At 47.5% G+C, this 19465-nt stretch overlaps 1 protein-coding gene across 7 annotated transcripts in view; it reads right to left on the reverse strand.

Moving 5' to 3' along the window:
- The window catches only part of LOC105189470 (RNA binding protein fox-1 homolog 2), a 183867-nt gene extending 165725 nt beyond the window's left edge, over window positions 1–18142 (reverse strand). For 3 of the 7 annotated variants that reach the window (XM_025296633.1, XM_025296631.1, XM_025296632.1), the window contains exon 1: window positions 17260–18138. In XM_025296633.1, the coding sequence (XP_025152418.1) occupies window positions 17260–17271 (12 nt within the window). In that variant the 5' untranslated portion in view covers window positions 17272–18138. Of the gene's footprint in view, window positions 1–17259 lie in introns of all 7 variants that reach the window. The other 4 variants (XM_025296636.1, XM_025296637.1, XM_025296639.1 and 1 more) reach the window with 3 other exon arrangements.
- Window positions 18143–19465: the final 1323 nt, after the last annotated feature.

Raw genomic sequence — 19465 nt, forward strand, 5'->3', positions numbered from 1 at the left:
CTCGCTCATTATCTTTGAGAACATTTCACCGAGAGGCCGGCAATGGACGAACCGCACTGAAATATTCTCTCCCGGGTTTTTTCTTCCGCCGTATCTGCCCCGACGTGACGCCGCCGTCGCCGTCGCCGTCGCCGTCGCGAGGAGGAAAGAAAAATAGCGGCGCGCGAGGAGGCCCTTCCTTCCCTCGCGAGATCGATACTCGTCGACGTGGGCATCGTCGTCGGCGCGGAAAAACCTCGAATAAAGAGGGATGCGAGGATTTCAAGGCGGAAGAGCGATCGTGCAAACCAACTCTCTTTTTTTGGCTCATTCTCTCTCTCTCTCTCTCTCCCTCGCCCCCCCCCTCTCTCTCTCTCTCTCTCTCTCTCTCGTCGGTCATTTTGTATATCGCGAAATGCGAGAGGGCATTATCGCGTGGCGTCGCGCTTCGCCGAAGCAAATATCGAGTTTAACGAGTTTTGCGGAACTCTGGCGATCACCAGATAAACCCATTAGGCGTGAGGGAAACTTTGGCGGCGGTGAGTATCGGAAAGTATTGTCGGCGGGAGGATGCAGTCATAATGCGAGCGGCAACGCTATCCTCGAGAACCGCCATTGCCGCCGCCGCCGCCGCCGCCGCCGCCGCAGCCGTCGATGCGGAGGCTCTTTGTGGATGAGACGTAATTGATGAGGATGGAGGTAAATTGAAGAGGACGCGTGGTATGAATTACGTCATGTGTTTCGAGAAAGATTGCGGAGAAGATACGATACTACGTGATGGCAAATGTCGAATATGCCTCTTCTCACGACGTTTCGCTTCGACGACCAAAGTTTAAAATCTTTTTAGCTCTAAATTTCAATTCGAAATTAAAAATTACGTTTATAAATGTAACGTTCTTTTGCTCATTTTATTATATCAAAATTGCTATCGGACAATTAGTTTTAAACGTGCCGATATTCTTATGTGGGGGACAAAGATAAAATGCGCGCACTTGTCGGCGACGAACTGACGAGATGAACAGAAGCAAAAAAATCGGACAAAGTTGTTTTCGGGAGAGCGAGCGTGCTACAAGACACGCTCCGGCTCGAAGATATCTTAGCTTTGTGTGAGTACAGAGAGAGAGAGAAAAAGAGAGAGAGAGAGAGAGAGAGAGAGAGAGAGAAAGAGAAGAGCACAACCTTCGGTGTAAAGGCACATTCGAAAGCTCGACTTACTGAGGACATGTTTCCGAAAGCGTTCGCATAATCGAGTGCACACATTGAGCGAAATACGAAAGGGGGCGTGCACTCGATTCCAAAATCGTTCTTACCGACTTTACGACCAACAGGCGCTTTAAAGAAGGAAAGAAAATAAGCAAAGGAAAGAAAAACGAAGTAGTGCAACCAATTCGCATATCTCGGGAGAAAATTGGCGCTGTTCGGATAAATTCAACAGAGAAAAAGAGAGAGAGAGAGAGAGTGAGAGAGAGAGAGAGAGAGAGGGGGGGAGGGAGAGGGAGGGGAGACAAAAGTGAGAAAAGAAGGAGAGAAAAAGGTATAAAGGACAGGTCGCCGGATGATCCTGCTGAGAGTAGGCAAGCAGGAGGGAAGGATATGCGCGTCGGCGGATGAAGCTGCAGCATGCGTGGGCGGTAACGACGGAGACGACGGAGGGGGTTGCCAGGGGCGGCGGATGCGTGGGTGGGCCCGAAGGGTGCCCCCTCGCTCGCTCGCCGTCCTCATCCCTCGTCGGATGACTTAAAGAGACGCTGCGACTATCCCGAACCGATCGATATCCGCAGCAGCCGCGACTACGACACGCTGCCGCGTCGTCGACGGCTCCCACCCTCCCTTCCTCGCGGAATCTCTCTTCTCCCTGGGTAACGCGCGAAGACTTGCCGGGGCGAGTAAATTTTTATTTAGTGCGCGTTTTCGCCGATTGCGCGAGCGAAATTTCATTCTCTCCCTTTCTCTCCACTCTCGCGACCGTTCGTTATTCACGTTACTTGTCACGGAGTGACGAAATTCCTATGCCTCCGCGTTATTTCTCACTCCTATTAATCCCTCTCGTTCCGTTTCGATTTTCCTCTTTTACCTCCCTCCCTCCCTCGCTCTCTCTCTCTCTCTCTCTCTCTCTCTCTCTCTCTCTTGCTTTCTTTAACAGAATAAGAATGCGTTCACTTTCGTCGTGAATGTTGTCGTTTCGCTATAAGCAGGCGGGAAATTGTGACGCGTTATTCACGTTACTTGTTACTAACTCGACGCCTGACATTATCCGGGCGACCTACTAATCTCGTCATTAAATATAAACGAGGAGACGTTCGAGAGAAAAGAACGACGCGATATTGCGTTTAATTTTGGACGTGACCCCGCGGCGAAGGGTCGCGCAAATCATGACGAGAGATAGAAAACGCACATTTCAGATTCGATCTAAAATAGCGAGGCACAAGGAGAGGAGGATGGGATTTTCCATCGTGCCTCCTTTTTCGAAACGACGGATCGCACCTGCCCACCTCCGCGCCAGAATCCGAAGAATATCCACGCGGAAAAAATTCGTATTCCGTTCTCAAACGCGAGAATTAAACAGCGTCGCGCCTCGACGGAGCGCTTTTCGCGACGATGAAAATTTAAGCAGGCCCTCCTTCCTTCCTTCCTTCTTCTTCTTCTTCTCCTTTACCCCCGTCAAGTTTTCTCTCCCGTACGTTTTGCCTCGCGATTGTGCGCACGGAAATGTCAGCCATGTTTCAAGAGTTTAAGGTCGATGGTTCCTCGCGACTAATGAGCGCGGGGAATTCCGCGGATGCAGAGGGAATTGCGACGGGATGCGACCAATGACGCGTTTACCGGACGAAATATTTATATAATATAATATCGCGCAAGGAAAGTAACGATTTACTCCGTCGCGATAGCGAGAGGACGAAAGCGCTCCACGTCTCGCGAAAGATGCGAGAACAAGAGGGAAGGGAGCCACGAATGTCACCGTGAATCGCTCAGGGCGTCTTACTGTTCCCCTTCAGCGCAAAATTACGTTACGCTGTCGTCACTAAAATCTAGTCTGTGTTCTCGCGCACTCAAGCACGCGAGTGTTGCCTAATAGATATTAAGCTCTCTTTTCCGTTTCTTACAATTTTTCGTATCGCGTCTCAAATCGTCGTGGTTGCGGAGGAACGAGTAGCAAATAATCTGTCCGTTTGAGAAAGTTGAAATTTATCTCTAATCCTGTTAAGTAGGTGTATGCGTCGAGACAATAACGCGTCCATTACTGAAATTGAATTAACATGCGCGCCGTCCGACTTTCTTCTCGCGAATAAATAAAACATTCGGCGCGAGAGCCATTTTATTAAATTCGCTACTCGCTCGCTCGCTCGTTCGTTGCGCCCGTATACAATAAAATTACACACGCCGCGATGTTTGGCCCGGCACCAAGAGCGCTTTAAAAATTTCACGGCTCTTTTTCTGCAAAAGTCGCATTCGAGTGGAATTGCACGCAGCAATTGCACCGTGCATGAATTCCACGGACTGGACCGCGATTTTGCGAGCACTCTCACGTGTGAGCAGCTGTCGTGAGATTCGACGAGACAGACCGAAAGAGTCGTCGCGGCGCTTACACTTGACATCCGTAAAGTTTGCGTTACGAGTGAACAAAGCGCACTTCCGTCGAAATGTAAAATACGAAGAGCGAGCGAGCGAGCGAGCGAGAGAGAGAGAGAGAGAGAGAGAGAGAGAGAGAGAGAGAGAGAGAGAGAGAGAATGAGGGGGGCGGGGAGAGAGGGAGATACAGAAAGAAAGACGAGAGCGAGTTGCGTGGAAAGACGGTGAAGGGGACGAGGGGAGCGAGTGCAATAGTCGAAGCGCGAATAGTCTTTACAGATATACCGCGAGTTTCACCCGGTACGTTCTATTGTGCAACTCCGAGTTACGCGAGCGAGTTTCCTTCGCGACGCGAAGTTCAACTCGACACGTTACAACACCGAAAGCAGCAAGAAACTTCGCGAGATTTCTAGCACATCTGCAACGCGTGCGCTCGCGCTCGCTCGCTACGCGGAATACTCGCGCGTTAGCGAGAGCATTAGCGAGAGCGTTAGCGTTAACAGACAATTATGCCAGTCCGCGGGTGCGTTTTCCGCGGATTTTCCGCTTGAGAGCAAACGTGAATCGTGAAAACGTACCGCCCGCGAATTGAGTTGCACTATTTCGCAGAGAGAGAGAGAGAGAGAGAGAGAGAGAGAGAGAGAGAGAGAGAGAGAGAGAGAGAGAGAGAGAGAGAGAAATGAAGAAACACACGCGAATATTTCGCGTGCATCTTTTTTCTTTCAACTTGGAATACAACAGAGGGAGGCAAGCGTACGCAGACCTCGTTTGGGGAAAAATATGAGATTTGTGATTTTCGCAAGAGAGACGCGGCGTGCGATTCAAAAACGGCACTTTACGTGTTCGCTTCCTCTGTCTGGAAAAACATACGCCAAAGCGAACCCGAGCACGCCGCACGTAACGTTCTTACTTCAACATTAACAGAGTTGCCGCGGCACGCGAGAGCGAGCTGGCTACTCGAGTTTATTCTCGCGGAAATGGATTTACGTACTAATTCCGGATGCCGGATGCTATTTAGCGCGGAGACTAGCCTGCTCTCTTCGTCTCGGTATCTCGAGACCGTCGGAAAAGAAAAAACGACGGAAGATACGCGCGAGCACGCGCGTGCATCGTAGAAAACCCTTATCGCGAGTCCAACTAATAGGATTGTTCGTTCGGGCCAAAGATCACGGCGGTTCAAGGAATTATCGTGACGCGATATTACATTGTACGCGCGTGATCGTCGAAAGTGTCAATCGCACCGCGCGGTACAAATATAGAATCCGAATGACTCTGTTTTTCGGGTGAATCTTTTCTCGAGGAAACTTGACGCATATACGTCGATAAAAGAAATAAATATAAACTCATCAAATATACGTGCTTCCTTATCGTTCGTAGCCGGCGACTCGAATAGTTGAGAGCAGGACTGAATCGACGAGTCTGAGAGTGCGGGAACGTGAATCATCGTCTCGATGACGAGGGGGTTATATATATAACGCGTGAGACGAAAATAGGGTTGAAAAATTGTTCAACATTCTTGCTGGTGAGAGAGAGAGAGAGAGAGAGAGAGAGAGAGAGAGAGAGAGAGAGAGACATCAAAGATCTTACGAAAGAATTCAACGTGACAGAAAACTCTCATCGTTTATAAAAATGCTGCACGAGCTTTTGTGCGTGAATATCATCGTCGTTTCGGCTGATTCGTAATTCGCGATTCCGAATCTGAGGTGCAGTATTCTATTTGTAAGTTTAAGTGTGTGTGTGTGTGTGTGTGTGTATCGCGTAATGCAGAAAATATTTAGAGACTTACGGAGGCGCGTATATATGCCTCTGTAAATAGCGTATAGTCCGACTCGTCAAATAAATTATCCACGAAATGGAATTTCGTCTCGCGGATTTCCTGTCTCGCGAATTACACAGGTTCGTCTGGAGTGGTTTTGAATGTCGCAGACATATTTGTGAATTCAGTACTTTAATAAAGAGCCCGGTCGCCTTTTACGGGAAGGACCTCCTGTATAAAGAAGCTTTTCTTAAAAATTCATAAAGATCCTGTATACTGCTGCATACAGCAGATGTGTGCGATTTTTGTGCGAGAACGTATCCGCACGCCTATTTTCATACTGTACCGAGCGGAAACTACGGATCAATGTTGGAAAATCCATCATCGTCGCATAACATCCTCTCGCGGCTATAGACGTCTCGGCAAGATGAAAAGGTATATTGATTTATGTTAGAGAGGATTGAGAATATTTAACGTTTTATTACGGCCGATCTATCGTGGCCATCTGTACGAGAATGTATTAGTTGAAGCTAGACGTTGACTCGCGACCATTCCTCGCGCATCTCTTCCCCGCGACTCGATATTTCCTCCAGCTCGTCCGCTCAAATATGTCGAATTTTTCAAGTCTTGTCGCGTTATATTAAAAAATTCCTGATTTTTCCGCGTTTCCCCTCTCCGTCCATCCGTTCGTCCATCCTCGTTCTCTCCTCGTTCCGGAACGCCTTCCATTATTCATCCCGAATCGAATCGACATTAAAAAAATTTCTAATATCGACATTCACATACCGGCGGGCGTATCTTCCGTCTCCTTCCCCCCCCCCCCCCGGCAACGGCGATTCGCGAATACAAATCGATGGCGATCAAAGATCCATTCGCAATTATCCGCATACGTCGGCGATTCGCGTCGGCACTGCGCGCAAAGCACTTCGTCGGCAGCAGCCACGTGCTGCTCGCGAACGAAACGAGGAGCGTGTAACGGTCCGCCGCTCGCCGGAGGCGAGCCGGGCAATTTTTAATATCGCGTACATACCGCACTCGTCTTCCACCTTCCACCTACCACTTCGCTCGCCCGTAACGGCAATTTGAAAGCGATCCCACGCGGTTTCGGAAGCCGAAGCTGCCGTCAGAATCGACGACGCGCAGGAAACTCTGCGCTTTTTCCGCCAACTTCATCGCGCCACGCCGTCAGTTTGGCGACTTTGCTCACAGCAACGGATGTTCCCGTGCAACTAAGGACGTACCCGAAGCGCGACGGAACGTGTTTCGCGCCTAAAGAATCGGTTCGTTACTCGCGCGTGTCCTGTCTGTTCTCGTTAACCGACTATCGCTCCCTAACCGGCTGTGTGTGTGTGTGTGTATGTGAAAAACCGGAATTTAAATTCCGCGCGGCGATCGACCGATCGATCAAATTTCCTGTGCCTGCTACTTCATCCTGTGCTACTGGTACCAGCAGAAAATCCGACGACACGCGGCCTGCATTTTCTCCGCGCAGATCGAAAGAGTGCAAAATTATACGTACATACGTTCTTTCCGGAGGATTTTAATACAATGACATTTTCGCTCGAGATGCAGATGGATCGAGAGAGAGAGAGAGAGAAATGAACGGAAAGCTTTAAAAGAGCCTGTAACGCGTTTTCAATTAAATGCAAATATCGCAAAGCCGACATTAACGAAGTGGGTTAATAGCTACCCTCGCCAGTAAACATAATTTTATTATCAGTTTCCTGAAGTTCAACTGGATTTGATTTGTCCGGTTAATCGCGTGTTAATTTATTGAAATTGCATGTCGATCAATTTACGAAACATATATACGGCTGTGATATGTATATCACATATCGGCGCAATTTAATAGTCCAGCATTAAAACTGATCGCCATTAACTCTGAAGCCGGAACCGATGACGATTCATCGTTCCGGAGTAAAACGCGCGCGCGGTTCGGCGACGATCTAAAATTCATGACAGGAGATTCCGATTCTCACGCGCGTGCGAAAGAGAGAGAGAGAGAGAGAAAGAGAGGAGCGTACGAAGAAGATTCGGGAACTGTCAAACTCACTCACAGGACGCATCGTCAACGCGCGTCGAGCACGAAACGAAACGCGAAACTCGAAAATAGAATTCCGCCGCAGATCGTGGCTCGTCGGCAGCGGCGGCCGCGGCGCCGATCAACAGCCTGACGTGCGCGTCGCTATAATAATAATCCGCGACGAGACGATGGCTCGTTTCGCGTATCGTCCGAGCTGCTAAATGGCGGCGGCTCAATTAGAACGACATGTCTCGATCCATGTCAGTCATAAATCGCCGCGATCGGTAATTCGCAATAAATCGTTCGATAAGAATGCGATTCAGCGGGTCTGACGTGCTTTATTCGCTCTCGGTGCGCCGGATTAGAAGGAAGAGGTACCAAGTATCGAGGCGCGTAGTGAGAGATAGAGAGAAAGAGAAAGAGAGAGAGAAGAGAGGGAAAACATATCGTAGAAACGATTCTCATCGGAAGGTCGTGGACCTTTCCCGATCGCGATCGGCCTCAACCCTGTCTGAGAGTACGAGCGAAAATTCGCAAAAGTTGCGAACAAACACAAATAGTAATAATTGTTACATTTGGTAATAAGGAATATGTGAAATTCTACCGTGTTAATATAAATTATATCGCGAAACGTTTATATTAGCGGGATAATTTATGATCGATCCCTTGCTAGACTCGACGTTAACAACGGCAGCGTGCCCAGAAAGTAGACGACACGGTCTATTTCATCTATTGACTGTGACTGTAAATATCATGCATTGATCGGTCCAAATTTAACCATCGAGTAGATGTCAAATGTCAGACTACACGACGTTGCTCTAACTTCCGTTCCGCTTCGGCCCGATTATGAACAGTAGGGAGGGAGGGAGAAAAAAAATTATTCGGAAAACAAACTCGCTAATGATACTATTTTGCGACACATGATAGTCAAACTCGGACGTTTCATATTTTTCTTTCTTTTTTTTCGGAACCACATCTCGCAGCACAACAGTTAATCGCTATTAAACCTTTGCGCGCGCGCAATTAAAAATTTCTTTTTATTTCTTTAATTACGCCGAAAAGCCCATCCATTCATGAATAAAAATCCAAATAAACACGACGACACAGCGAAAGTTCGTTAGTCGGAAATAAATTAGAGGGGCATTTAATAAAAATTTAAAACAATACGGCAACAAGGCGTACGCGTGCGCGCACGCACGTTCCATTAATATGTTGAATATTTATCTAAACATGTCGATTAAACAACATGTACCACATCGTTATATTTGCTCGACGAGCCAGGAAAGAGAGAGAGAGAGAGAGAGAGAGAGAGAGAGAGAGAAAGAGAGAGAGAGAGAGAGAGCAAAGATATAATTCTTCCGCAAGTTCTCCCATCGATCGATTCTCCCATTTTCTCCCTTCGGCAGAGCGGCGAGAAGAGAGGGAGAAAGAGAGAAGATGACTCATCTGACTCTATTTAAAGTCCGGCCCGCGAACATCTGCGCGAGCTGTACACGCTCAGATACTGTTTTATTGGCACGGTAAAATCCGGCATGCATAAAATGCCTAATGAGCAACGACCACAGCGATAAAGAGAAGAATTTACACTTTGACACACACACACACACAAACACACAGTCGACGAGTCGCGCATTGTTACCACTCTCGACGAGTTTGACGGTGCATCTCAATCTCGATTCGGCGGATAATTAGCACACAAGAGGGTGGTCGGAGGGGGAATGTTCGACTTTCTCACGCCGACTGCATTTGCAATGCGATAATAATTCCACGGCGGTGACAGGCGCGAGTTCGCGCGTGAAAAACAATGGGTGGACACGCAGAAGGAACCTTGACACGCATTTATCATCGGGTTAACGATGCTAAAACGTAGCCGGTGTGCCTAAAGTGAAACTTCCTTCCACACTGTGTGTACGCGCGCGAGCGTATTTCCCCTCCTCGAACGAGCTGGCAGTTTGCGTTATGAAGCGTCTCTTTGTCTGATAACGTTCGCTGCAACGCACAGCGTAAGAGTGGTTCACGTTTTAACCGCGCCGTTATTTTTAGTCAATTCGCGTGTTTGTGTGAAAGAAAGAGAGAGACACATCCGATCTCGATATATTAACATATTGTTAACCGATCATGAGGAAATTTGTGTTTCGTTAGTTAAAACATGCTGCTCGTTGGAACTTTATTAGCCGAGCCACGGAGTAATCTCGTGTTTCGAGAATGCGCAAAACAAAGTCGAGAAAACAAGGATAATTGGATAATTGAATAATGTAAAAGACAGCCGGCCACAACAGCGTGTTAATAGGAACAACTCTCTCTCTCTCTCTCTCTCACTCTCTCTCTCTCTCTCTCTCTCTCTCTCTCCCCCCTCTCCCTCTCTCTCTCTCTCTCCCTCTCTCTCTCTCTTTCTCGCCATCAGAGATACTCGATTTGTGCGCCGCAGACATTTGAATAATCACCGAAGGACGATTGATGGTGGAGAGGTGGAGTTTGAACGAATGTCCGGTGTTTGCCGAATATTCGGCTGTTCGTAAATCTAACAGATACGCGATACTCGTCGCCGTGTCTATCAAATAAACTTCAGACGGGTAAACAATTTTTGCAATGTGCATACGAGCGTCGTTTACGCACGCACGCACGCTAGCTAGATTCCGCGACCTGGTTGTTACTTTAATGTTTTCACACAAACGCCAGATGCAAATTGGTGCATAAATATTTAACGAGAGGCGCATCTGATTTTTCTTCTCTCCGGATTGAGGAGCGCAACTATTCGACGATGAATTATTCGTTCGGCCGCTCTCGCTCGCTCACTCACGGATCGCGTCTTCGGAGAAACGGGCGGAATAATGAAAAATTCGTTCCGCGGTAGTATCGCTTGTTTCTTTTGAGATTCTCTCCGGAGATTCGTCCGGATAGTAATATCATTCCGAGTACGGACGGTAAACCGAGATTAAAGAGTCAGATTCGAGAGCAGCCCCGGCAATAAGACGCGATGATACCACCGACGCCGCTTAGTCAAATCGACCGCGTGCGCGCTTATTAGCTTCGAGCGGGAACGTGCCTCGCTCTTTGTTCACAGCGAAGAGAGGTCGAGTGCGTCTCACTTCAACGTTGTCTCGTACAAGCAGAAACTAACCGCGCCATTTCCAACTTCTTAAGTCGCGAAACTTTCGTTGCGCGAATTTTGCCGCTGCGTATCGCCAAGAAGCACGTTCCCGCGCGAGGATCGAGCTGAGAAAGAGAAAGAGAAAGAGAGAGAAAGAGAGAAGTGGGACGTGTGTTGCCAAACCAAAGAACCGGAAAATCAGTCGGCAACAAATAGAAGTTGTCGAGCTTTTTGGGAGATACGCGAACATTTAAAAAATTGCTATTGTTTCTCTGATTAAGACATCGTTGACCAAGACGAACATTGTTGCTAGTAAATTTTAAAGAGACGGAGACAGAGAGAGAGAGAGAGAGAGAGAGAGGGAGAGCAGAAGTACTCCATACGCGCGATGCAAGCGAATATCGAACAGCATAATACGAGCCGCGACGAAGACGCGGTTAACCGAGGGTAAGAGATACTCCTGACGAGCGCGCGCGAACAAGCACGTGGTGGTGAGAATATCGTTGACGAGTGTGACATTGGCGGCTCACCAGGGAATATACGAAAATAAAGAGATTAAAATAAAATGGTGAGAAGAGAGGCACATGCTATTCATCTTCGAAGTGGTCACCAGTGGCGAAGAACGGAACGTTCCGTCTATGTACGTAGGTGTGAACGTTTGCGTCGTCGAGCACGATTCCGATGTTACACAGCTTTTCTCACAAGCAGAAGATACCGTTTCCCGAGCCCCGTCGCGAATTATACAGACTGTCAAGAGTACAAGGTCGCTTTCTCCTTACTTGCACTAATTGCGCGCAACTGAGAAAACTGCCAGCAAAGAAATAACCACACAGCTCCGCTTTGTATTTTCAACAACGAGCTATTTTAAGCCAGTTCCTTATCTATTACCTTTACATTCGAATTACTTTCGACTTTCGACTACTTTCGACGTATAAGAAAAAAAAAATATATATATATATATATATATATAGTACGTCGAAAGTTGCATATCGTATACATATATATATGTATACGAATATTCCATGTCGAAAGTTGAAGTGTACGTATTTAAAGACCGGAGCAATAAGAGTGCCCAGAGTTAGATACGCTTTATGGTATTGCTACTTTCACCCTGCTACATAGCTTCGGCTCCAACTTGAAAATCGTTGCCTCGACGAGGGCGATTTTATGATTGCGCGTTATTCACGTTTGGACGCTGCTGTTCCTTTAGTTACTGTTTCGAGAGGAACAACGCGGTTTTATCTAGTAATTCCTATTTTTCTGGAAGAGAGAGAGAGAGAGAGAGAGAGAGAGAGAGAGAGAGAGGGAGAGAGAGGGAGGAGGTGGAAGGAAAGAGAGATGAGCAATGCATAGAAAACATTGCCGCTCATACTGAAATAACCCTTTGAATCTCACAGCGGCGTTCATAAGGAGTACCGAAGAAGAAAGGTTAAACGAGGAGACGCTGTTCACAAAGCCAAGTATCGGTGAATACCGGCTCTCTCTCTCTCTCTCTCTCTCTCTCTCTCTCTCTCTCTCTCTCTCTCTCTCTCTCTCTCTCTCTCTCTCTCTCTCTCTCGAAATAACTAGATCTGACCTACATCCTGAAATATGCATTGACAAAAAAAGGAGCAAGAAAGAAGAAAAAAGAGCTACGTGGAACGAAACGCAACGCGCGAGGGAAAATATACATGCGACAATTCCGATGTGTATATATATCTCTCACTCTCGTGAAACGAATGTTGGTATTTCTGTTGCTGTCCAAGAGCCGGTGTTCGCACGTGCGCATTTGTGTGTGTCTTTACACATACCCACCCACCCACCCACCCACCCACACACACACACACACACACACACACACACACAAACGCGCGGGCGCGCATGGTTGCACATGGACTCCCTAGTTGTGTGAAAATTGATCAAACTTGGAGCATCACCAACACAAAAGCTAACATTCAAACGTGCCATATCGGAGAACAATTGACACTTGACCCACAAATCAATTTTTTTTTAGTCAATAGCAGCGTCGCTGCGCGTCACAAGAGCGAGCACTTATCTACCCGCGATATATCGTTAGCATTAAATCATGCATCGCGCGATAATAATACCGGGCACCATTCCCCGGACGAATCGCTGTCAGATTTTTTACTTTTGCCAGGCAAGTCGGCGGGCAATCTGAAATCTGAATCGCTGAAAACTGCCGACTCTATGCCCCGTGGATTTTTACGAGACGGTGTGTGCGCGCGCACAAAAGGTTCGAAAGTCATCGAATGCAGTCCTCTCGTCTCTCCGACACGTTTAAAAGTTATTCTGTGTTTGTCGCGATATATTCGTTTATTTTCGGAACAAAGTCAATGCCGAGATCCATTCCTCTCTGGATACTCGCGCAATAATAATACATCGTTGCGACTCTAATCCGGCTTAATTCCGCGGACAATTCTGCGTTATACGCGCGAGTCGGTCGCCGGTAAATCGCGGAGGCAAATCGAATCATCGGACAAGCTTCCTCCCCCCCTCCCCCTTTCTCTCTCTCTCTCTCTCTCTCTCTCTCTCTCTCTCTCTCTCTCTCTCTCTCTCTCTCTCTCTGTCTGTTTGTCTCTTGTTCTCTATATTCTCGATGTGTTCCGATCTGATATTCACCTGTGGCCGACGCGAAAACCTGCCACGCGAAACCTGAACGATATGCGCGAGAAAAAGCGAGATACGACCTCGTATCACTGCGCGGTGACGCAACAAGGTTGCGAGAAAGCGTGTGCGATTCTGACCACCGACACGCGCACGTAGCAGTGTCCGCGCGTAAAGGGAGAAACATGTGCTCGAATCACGGCGGCGGTTGCGGCCACACGGCGAGATAGAAAGGCACCGCGGAAGTGCGATGAACGCGAGAACACGCGGCACCAAACTACTTTTGCGCGGTAAGTGGAAGGTAAGTGAGACGGGCGCGGATTCGTCGCGACGAGCAAATACTTTCGTGCTTGTTCGTGAAAACTCGATGTTTTATCTATCTAACAAAAAGGGTTAGGAGAAAAAGCAAGACAGAGAAAGCGTTATTTATTGGACCGTTGCGATTGATTCCCGAGAGAGAGAGAGAGAGAGAGAGAGAGAGAGAGAGAGAGAGAGAGAGAGAGAGAGAGAGAGAGAGAGAGAGAGAGAGAGAGAGAGAGAGAGAGAGAGAGAGAGTGTGCTACGTACGAATTTTCTTGCTTTGACATATATAAAGAGATTTGACAATTTTATGATGAAACAATGTTTACAAACCAGCTTGTTCAACTTGAAAAGTTGAATTTCAGTTCGACTTGTTAGATATAATAATTCGACATGCAATTTCTTTCGAACGCTTTCGAACTGAGCGATGCAGTAAGCACATTGTCTGAGTTTTAATCAAAGTAGGTTAGATATTTAATGATTTTTCCGAACGAAAAGCTGATGAAATCGCAAAATGTGCATCGAAGAAGCGAGATGAATATTGTCGTCGAAAAAATTATGGAAGAAATCCGCAAGATCTTTATTCGTGACGTAGACAGGAAAATACCGGTAGAGAAAACTCGTCATTTCGTAACAGACAGAGAGAAAATATATATCGGGAGAGCGAGAAAGAGAGAGAGAGAGAGAGAGAGGGGGGAAGGAGGGATGGCAAGGCTGGAAATCCCGGGACTTTCCCGCTTGTGCCGGGCTACTACTGCTCCACCCTAGTTTTCTCCGTTTCGATACATCTCTCTCTTTCTCTCTCATTTTCTTAATGGTTTTTGTTTATGCTCGATGCCTATCCATGCGTTCATTATTGCCTCGTATATATAACGGTGTTATTTCTTAAAATTCCTACTCCTGTCTCGCCATAAGAATATTGGTCCTAACGAGGACGAGAGGAAAACTTCAGTTTCGCCATAAGTGAAATTCAATCCTCGACCGGCTGCAGCGCGCATAAAGAAATGACAAGGAGGGGGGGCCCTTTGCCGCGAAGGGACCGAAACTCGTCCGCTTCAGTCCGGAAAAGCCGGTATTCTCTCTCTCCGTTTCGGTGCGCCTACCTGCGTTCGTACAAAAATAAACGCTTCTTGTGCTCAACAATGGCAACTCGCGTCGTACATAAATTTTCACATTCCGAAACATTTCACATCCGAAGAAAATTTTTCTTCTACATAGGTTTCATCTAATCGTTAACCTGTATGCCGAAAACAAAAGCTAAAATCTACGGGGGCGAAAACCTTTGAGATCCCCGACTATTCTTCTGGAAGTTTCTACGTGAACACAGATGTTTTCTCCTAATGATTTTTGCTCCCTTTCATATATATTTTCTCTATGCAGTAGTAATTTATAAAACTAAGAGCATTGTATATCACAATACAAAGGATACCATAGATTTAGTCACATTTTTGCTGTACCTGAGTCATGTTCAAAGAAAACTCTCGAGTAACCTCTCTTTCTCGCTGTTTCTATGTTATACATTGAAAACGTGACAGACAATATTTGAATACTTTGAGACTTTCTCTCGTGAAAATTCTCTCTTTCTCAATTTTCTTTCTATAACAGCAAATTGTGTGGAAAATACGAAAAAGCATTGATCACGAATCAATTATATCTTAAATATTTATTTTTGTCGTTTTCTAAAAAATAATTGTAAATATATTAATACCCATCAAAGTAGCTGTAAAAATGTACTTTTCGTCCGCCTGCAATTTTCGAAGTTTCTTAGGAAATTTCTAAAGTGCGAAACGATATGAGATCGTAACAAGAAAAATGAACAAAAGACGCAAGCAAACGGATTCAAATTTTCGTCGAACCAGCCGCTGCGCTTTCTTACAAAGCGATTGTGGGAGGCTTTCGCGAATACCGGCGCTTTAAAAAGTCTTCGTCGAGGCCCAGGAATCGTCGGAGTGATGTGGGATGGCTCGCCGCTCATTGATCAACATCAATAGCGCGACGCGACGAGACGACTCGACTCGACCGGCGGCGTCTTTTAAGCCGCGTACACAATCGCGTGCATCTCGCCAAACGGTCGCACAACGTGTACGATGTATCATCGAAAAGGAACGTATGCTGCGAAATGTGAGGAAGCACGACGAGGACACAGCAACGAGACATACGTGTTGATGTGTGTACGGAGCTTTCGATGATACGCGCCCGTACGTGCACGTGCACACAGCCTGTTTTTCTGCGTCGTTCCGACGCCGAACAGCATGGACATGTGGTGAATTCGGATGATTATCAAGCGCGGCCGGTATATTTCGAAACGACTGGTTCTCTCGCGACGAGATCTCGCACCTTGAAAATCGCGACCAATCGAGGCGAGGCGATGAACCGCGTGTGAAACGATTCACGCCGAATACAAAATGCGAGCTTCTTCGATTTGGAAAAAGAAGTGAAATACTCTATCGAACAGGGGAATTGTGTGCCAGCTAAAAAATCTCTCCGCGATAAAACGAACGAAGCGCACATGGCGCGAATCAAACACAATATATTTCTCTTTGCATTTTATTATTCTTTTCCAGTTAAGGGACGAGATAATCGTCTTTTTGATATTACGAAAAAAGAATAAATAAATAAACACGAAATTGCGTAAGGAGAAAAGATCATGAAAAAAATATTGCTCTCGAAACGTTATCTTTGTTGTACAATACAAAAGCACACGTGATACACGAGGTCGTCGACGACGATGACGACATCCGTGCTATCCTTTAAACCGAGTAATTGTTATATAATTTTGAAACGATATACTTACTAGCATTTGTCTACGTTATGGTCAGTATATAGTAAATTTTATCAATATTAACGCGTTTGTACAAATCGAGGAACGTATGAGACGAGACGTGAAATACGACACAAAGATACGAAGCACTATTTACTTTCACCCGATAGAGCACTCTTCTATATACCCGCGTGTGTTCGTCTTCTAGAAGCTCTCTCAGACAAATAAATAATTTGGAGTTTCTACTCGTTATTTCACTACGTTTGCCAACAATGCGCCCTCTACCTAGTGGCCCTCCGCTACTACGAAAATGAACTCTACCTGTCTCTCATTCTTTCCCACGCTTCCTTGTCCTTTCCCTTTCCATTTTCTCTTTCTTTCTTTTTACTTCTCCCACTCTCTCTTTCTCTTTATACTCCCAGTCTCTCTCTCTCTCTCTCTCTCTCTCTCTCTCTCTCTCTCTCACTCTCTCTCTCTCTCCCCATCTCACCCATTCTCCTTCTCCACTCTTCCCTTTCCCACCAACGGTCCCTGGTAGGTCGTTCGCGGTCGAGGCGAACATAACCTACAACACCATGTCGTCGAACAAAGATTCGCCGGGAGACAACGGACGCTCAAGGCCAACCGCCGTCGGTTTTCGACGCTCACGCGATTTTGTGCGTTTTGCCGAGGCAAAACGTGTCGGTGCGACGGAGATGAGATAATGCGAATTCGAGCGACAGGGAACGGGTAACGAAGGCGAAGGATCGCTGCGAGAGGACGCGTCGTGTCCTACGTGTCTCTATGTGGTGGCCTCTTCCCGCCACTTCTCGCTGTTCGCCCATGACACACGATCGTTGCCGTCGATGCGTATTCGCGTCGGCAAAGAGCGTGCACGGCCGCCGTCCGTCGACCCGGCGCCTGCTATCGAACCGACGCCTTCGGGAGCTCCGCGTTTCGAGAGTTTCACGGGAGCGAACGAGACGCAAGAGGACGGAGTGACAAAGAACGAGAATACGAGAGACGCCTTTCTGCCTCTGTCTGCCTGCGTCGGTCTCTTTCTCTCCTTCCCTGCCTCTCTCTCCCTACCCCTCTCGCTCTCTCTCTCTCTCTCTCTTCGTCGTTCGGTTTGTCTGTCTGGACCGGTCGCGTTCCGTCCCGTATAACAGAGGGCAAATGGAAAAGACAAGACTTACAGGGTAGTACATCCCTTGCGCAGGAAGAAAAAACGCCCCAGAGCCCCACAGCTTGAGGCCGTTTTGCTCCACCGTTGTGCAAGAAAACAAATCCGTCACTTCGTACCGCCGCCTCCCCCTCCTCCTCCTCCGCCGCTACCGCCGCCTCCTCCTCCTCCACCTCCTCTTACTCCTACGGCGATGATGCTGATACCTTCTCCTCCCTCGTCTTTCCTCTGCTAGCACTATCTTTTTCTTCCTGTAGTATGCACACCACGCGCTACTAACGGCGCGTCTTTCTTTCTCTTTCCCTCTCTCTCTCTCTCTCTCTCTCTCTCTCTTTCTTCGCTCGCTCGTTCGCTCTTTCCCTTTCTATCTTTTCACCGAACGTACTCGTACGCGGCACACGATGTTAAACACAAACAAAACTGATGACGACGATGACGACGACGACGTACCGTCCACCTCCTCCGCGAACCTCTATCTCGTTCGCTCTTTCTCTCTTTCTCTCACACACACCGACGAAAACACACGGACGAAACACGCACGCGCGCACTCAATACCGGAGAAACTGCTGGGAACGAACCACGATGGTCGCGCGAACGGCGGAATCCGCGGTTTCTCGTGTCGCGTGGATCGAGCGACAACGGAGCTCGCAAAAACGCCCGTAGTCGTTTAACCGTTGCTATCTATCCCGTCGTTGTTCTTTTCTCGCGCGATCGCTCTTTCCGTCCGCACTAGCTCGCTCGTTTCGTCTCTATCTGGCGCGTACAACGACAACTCACAACCGTCACCGTGGTTCCTCTGCGACTGCTGATGCTTCCGCCGTTAGCCGGCGCCATCGACTGCCAGCGCCATCGCGCGCGCGACACCGACGCCGCCACACGGCCACTCGCGTACTAACAGCTCGGGTCGGTCTGCAGTCGGAGCGCATGTCATGCCGACGTAGCCGCGTTAATCAAAGCTGCATCGAGAGCGCGACTCGGAATTCGGAATTTCCCGGACGTTTCGGCAATGGCAGAACTTATTCGCGAACGACCACGGTCAAATATAATATGACGGAGGTCGAAATATCGTTTCCGTATCGCGACCGTACCGGTTTGTCATATATATCGGGAGAAACGTTGGGCTAATTGGAAAGAATGAGTCAACAATCGAGGGGGAATGAATCAAAAAGAAAAAAAAAAAAGAGGGAAGACGAAAGTACAAATAGAAATCGACAAGACGATTCGCTTCTCACGCCAACTACGCGTTAATTGTTTTCCTCCTTTGTATTGTGATATCGCAGCATTTCAGGCAATTATAGCGTAATATTTAAGATTCGTTCACGCAAAGTCACTGCGACACGTTTCGGTTGTCTCGCGTAAAATCGATCCGCGACAGTTCTCGGCGGCGACAATTCTCGACGAACGACAAACGAACGACGACTCGAGAAGCGCGAAGATGCTCTCGACGGCTAAGCGGATAATCGGTTCTTCCTCGTTTGCTTTTACAGTTCCCCGGGAACGTGCCCGGAGCGTGTGGTAATCGTGTACATAGTTGTGGAATCGTCCGCCGCTCTCGTTACCGGTCCACCAAGTCGCGCACGATCGTCGGATCGCGCGCATCTCTCGTCAGCGTCGCGTGCTCATTATTATTTTAATGCCATCCATAAACGATACTTTTCATCATCCACTGGCTTGATAAGCGGCCGTGCCACACAATGTGCCCTTTTCATTCCCGCTATCCTTAATCCACGTGCTCGCGTAATAGACACAGCGTTTTATTCGCGCAGGTACCAACCACTTTAATTTAACGAGATCTCTCTCTCTCTCTCTCTCTCTCTCTCTCTCTCTCTCTCTCTCTCTCTCTCTCTCTCTCTCTCTCTCTCTCTTTTTCTCTCTTATAACGCTTATTTCACAAATTTGCGAAACAGGCGTAGAACTCCGAGACGATCGACTTTCTAACGGTTTTGACATCTTTATGAAAAACGAGAGCGGTCGCATTGGCGCATCGCGTACGTCACCGTATTTTCGACATTTATGAGATTTTTCCTTTGATGGATTTCTTGCCAATTTCGTTCACCTTAACCAAACTACCGAGACAAATAATGTTTCTTACGTGAACAAAGTTCACAAGTAATCACATTGACGTACTTTGCGTACGCCACTGCAAGCGTATTTCTACGTATTTCAAACGAGACCTATACGAAACTCTTTTAGACAAACCCCGCCCTCCTCCCTCTCTC

The sequence above is a fragment of the Harpegnathos saltator genome, unplaced genomic scaffold (assembly GCF_003227715.2).
Source record: "Harpegnathos saltator strain DR-91 unplaced genomic scaffold, Hsal_v8.6 scaffold15, whole genome shotgun sequence".
Lineage (NCBI taxonomy): Eukaryota > Metazoa > Arthropoda > Insecta > Hymenoptera > Formicidae > Harpegnathos > Harpegnathos saltator.